This window comes from Cyprinodon variegatus, unplaced genomic scaffold, assembly GCF_000732505.1.
Source record: "Cyprinodon variegatus isolate N-32 unplaced genomic scaffold, C_variegatus-1.0 Scaffold775, whole genome shotgun sequence".
NCBI lineage: Eukaryota > Metazoa > Chordata > Actinopteri > Cyprinodontiformes > Cyprinodontidae > Cyprinodon > Cyprinodon variegatus.
The window spans coordinates 189,053-191,020 of NW_015151228.1; the positions used below are offsets into that span (position 1 = coordinate 189,053).

A 1,968-nucleotide genomic window follows, 5' to 3' on the forward strand; every position below is an offset into this window, starting at 1 on the left:
ATCTATAATGTCTCTATTCAGTTGAGAAAAGCTCTCATTCTAACTTTTTTAAAGATCCAAATAAGTAAAGTTGCATATTTACGAGAATAAACACATTTTCTGAGATTATAAAAACTTCCGTATTTAGAAGGAAATGGGTAGAAAATTTGAGACTAAAACGCAAATTTACAAGAAAATAAACATGCATGTTTACAAGATCGTAAGCATGTAAATTTAGAAGAAAAATTAGAGAAAAATGCGATTTAAAGAGGAATTTGAAAAAAATCGTTTTAAAAAAATAATTCATGCCTATTTTAAATTTCAGTGTTTGTACACTTTGCTATTTTTAAATCGAAGAAATTAAACTTTTTTTTTTACCTTTTTTTTCTCTTAAAACTTTTCCTATTTTAATATTTTGTTCTAATTTTTTAAAATATATTTTACTTTTCGATATAAGATAGAAAAATATTTCTTCACATTTTTTGTCTTATTTGGCAAAATCTTGATTTTCGTTATTATTCCCCCACTAAATGAAAGAAATAAGAATGTATTATTATCTAGAGATGATTAATAACAGGAGGAGAAATGCAGCTCCAGATGAGCCGAGCGTGTGATGTCATCAGTACATCAGTTCCAGTTGACCCAGATTTATTCCGCGTTCTCCCAGAGTTCAGACTTTCCTGGGTTCTAGTCAAGAACAGACTTGGCGAGAACACGAGTCCGTACTCGCGTTCTAGTGAGTTGAGAAACGGCCTCAATTTACTTTCCTAACCAAAGTGTTGTTCTGCTTCAGTTAAATACCCATAATGCTTTGCTGCATCATCATGACTGATTCCATCCTGGAAGAAAAACAACATGGAAATAGAGCTGGTTTGTTCCAGGTTCGCTTATCGGGATTCTGATCAGATGGAAGCAGATTAGTTTCTGTGTGTTTATTGGTTGATCTTTCATTGGGAGGAGGAGGAGGAGGAGGATCCGCCTTCCTGACTTTGTCTGTTTTTACCTGCAGCTTGAAGCGTTTCCCTGGTTACGACTTGGAGAGCAAGGAGTTCAACGCCGAGGTGCACCGAAGGCACATCATGGGCATGAACGTGGCCGACTACATGTCCTACCTGATGGAGGAGGACGAGGAGGCCTACAAGAAGCAGTTCTCTCGCTTCATCAAGAACGGAGTGGCACCAGACACGGTAGGACGCTGTCCGTCGCTCGCACCGTGAAATCCAGCGTCCCGCATCGTTAGCTGATGTTCACCGTGGTTTTAGAAGCACAGCTCGCCGTTCTGAACGCCGCCGTTTAAACGTTTCCCTTCTTTTGGTTTCAGGTAGAAGAAATGTATAAGAAAGCACACGCCGCCATCAGAGCGAATCCCGTACTTGAAAAGAAACCCAAAAGAGACGTCACAAAGAAGAGGTGGGTTAACCGCGTCCAATCAGAGCAGCCGCTCAGCCGATGGAGCGAACCTTCATCAGTCGGCTTGTTTTGTTTTTCTGGTGCAGGTGGAACCGCGCCAAGTTGTCGCTGGCACAGAGGAAGAACCGCGTCGCCCAGAAAAAAGCCAGCTTCTTACGAGCACAAGAACAAGAAGCAGGGGACGGTTAGGGGACGGTTAGGGGCCGACAGGACGGGGCCCGTCCTCACAGACTAATAAATGTGTTCAAGTCCACCCCGTCTCTGTGTCTCTGTCTTCCACTGCAGCCTCACAGTTAAACCGTAAAATAATTTAGCTTCTAGAAACATTAATGTCTGATAGACGACTTAATAAGAGTGTATGTATGGAGAGAAAGTTGGTCCAACATTATGGAACGCCAAGAACGCGTTTCAAAGAAGGGAATTTGAAGGAAACTCATTTCAAGTTTGAACACTTACAAATTTTTCTCTATAAAAACGGCTTTGAAAGTTATTAGTTTGCAGAATATGAAATATATATGTTTTGAGAATTTTTTTCTTATTTTATTTTCCTTTTATATAAATGTATAGAAATATATATAT

At 39.7% G+C, this 1,968-nt stretch overlaps 1 protein-coding gene across 1 annotated transcript in view; it reads left to right on the forward strand.

Annotated features, from left to right (window-relative positions):
* Positions 1-1,585, forward strand: part of LOC107098412 (60S ribosomal protein L5-like) — a 10,813-nt gene extending 9,228 nt beyond the window's left edge. The window contains exons 4-6 of the mRNA XM_015396084.1: positions 989-1,166; positions 1,301-1,389; positions 1,476-1,585. Of these exons, the coding sequence (XP_015251570.1) occupies positions 989-1,166; positions 1,301-1,389; positions 1,476-1,578 (370 nt within the window). The 3' untranslated portion in view covers positions 1,579-1,585. The remainder of the gene's footprint in view (positions 1-988; positions 1,167-1,300; positions 1,390-1,475) is intronic.
* The last annotated feature ends 383 nt before the right edge of the window (positions 1,586-1,968 follow it).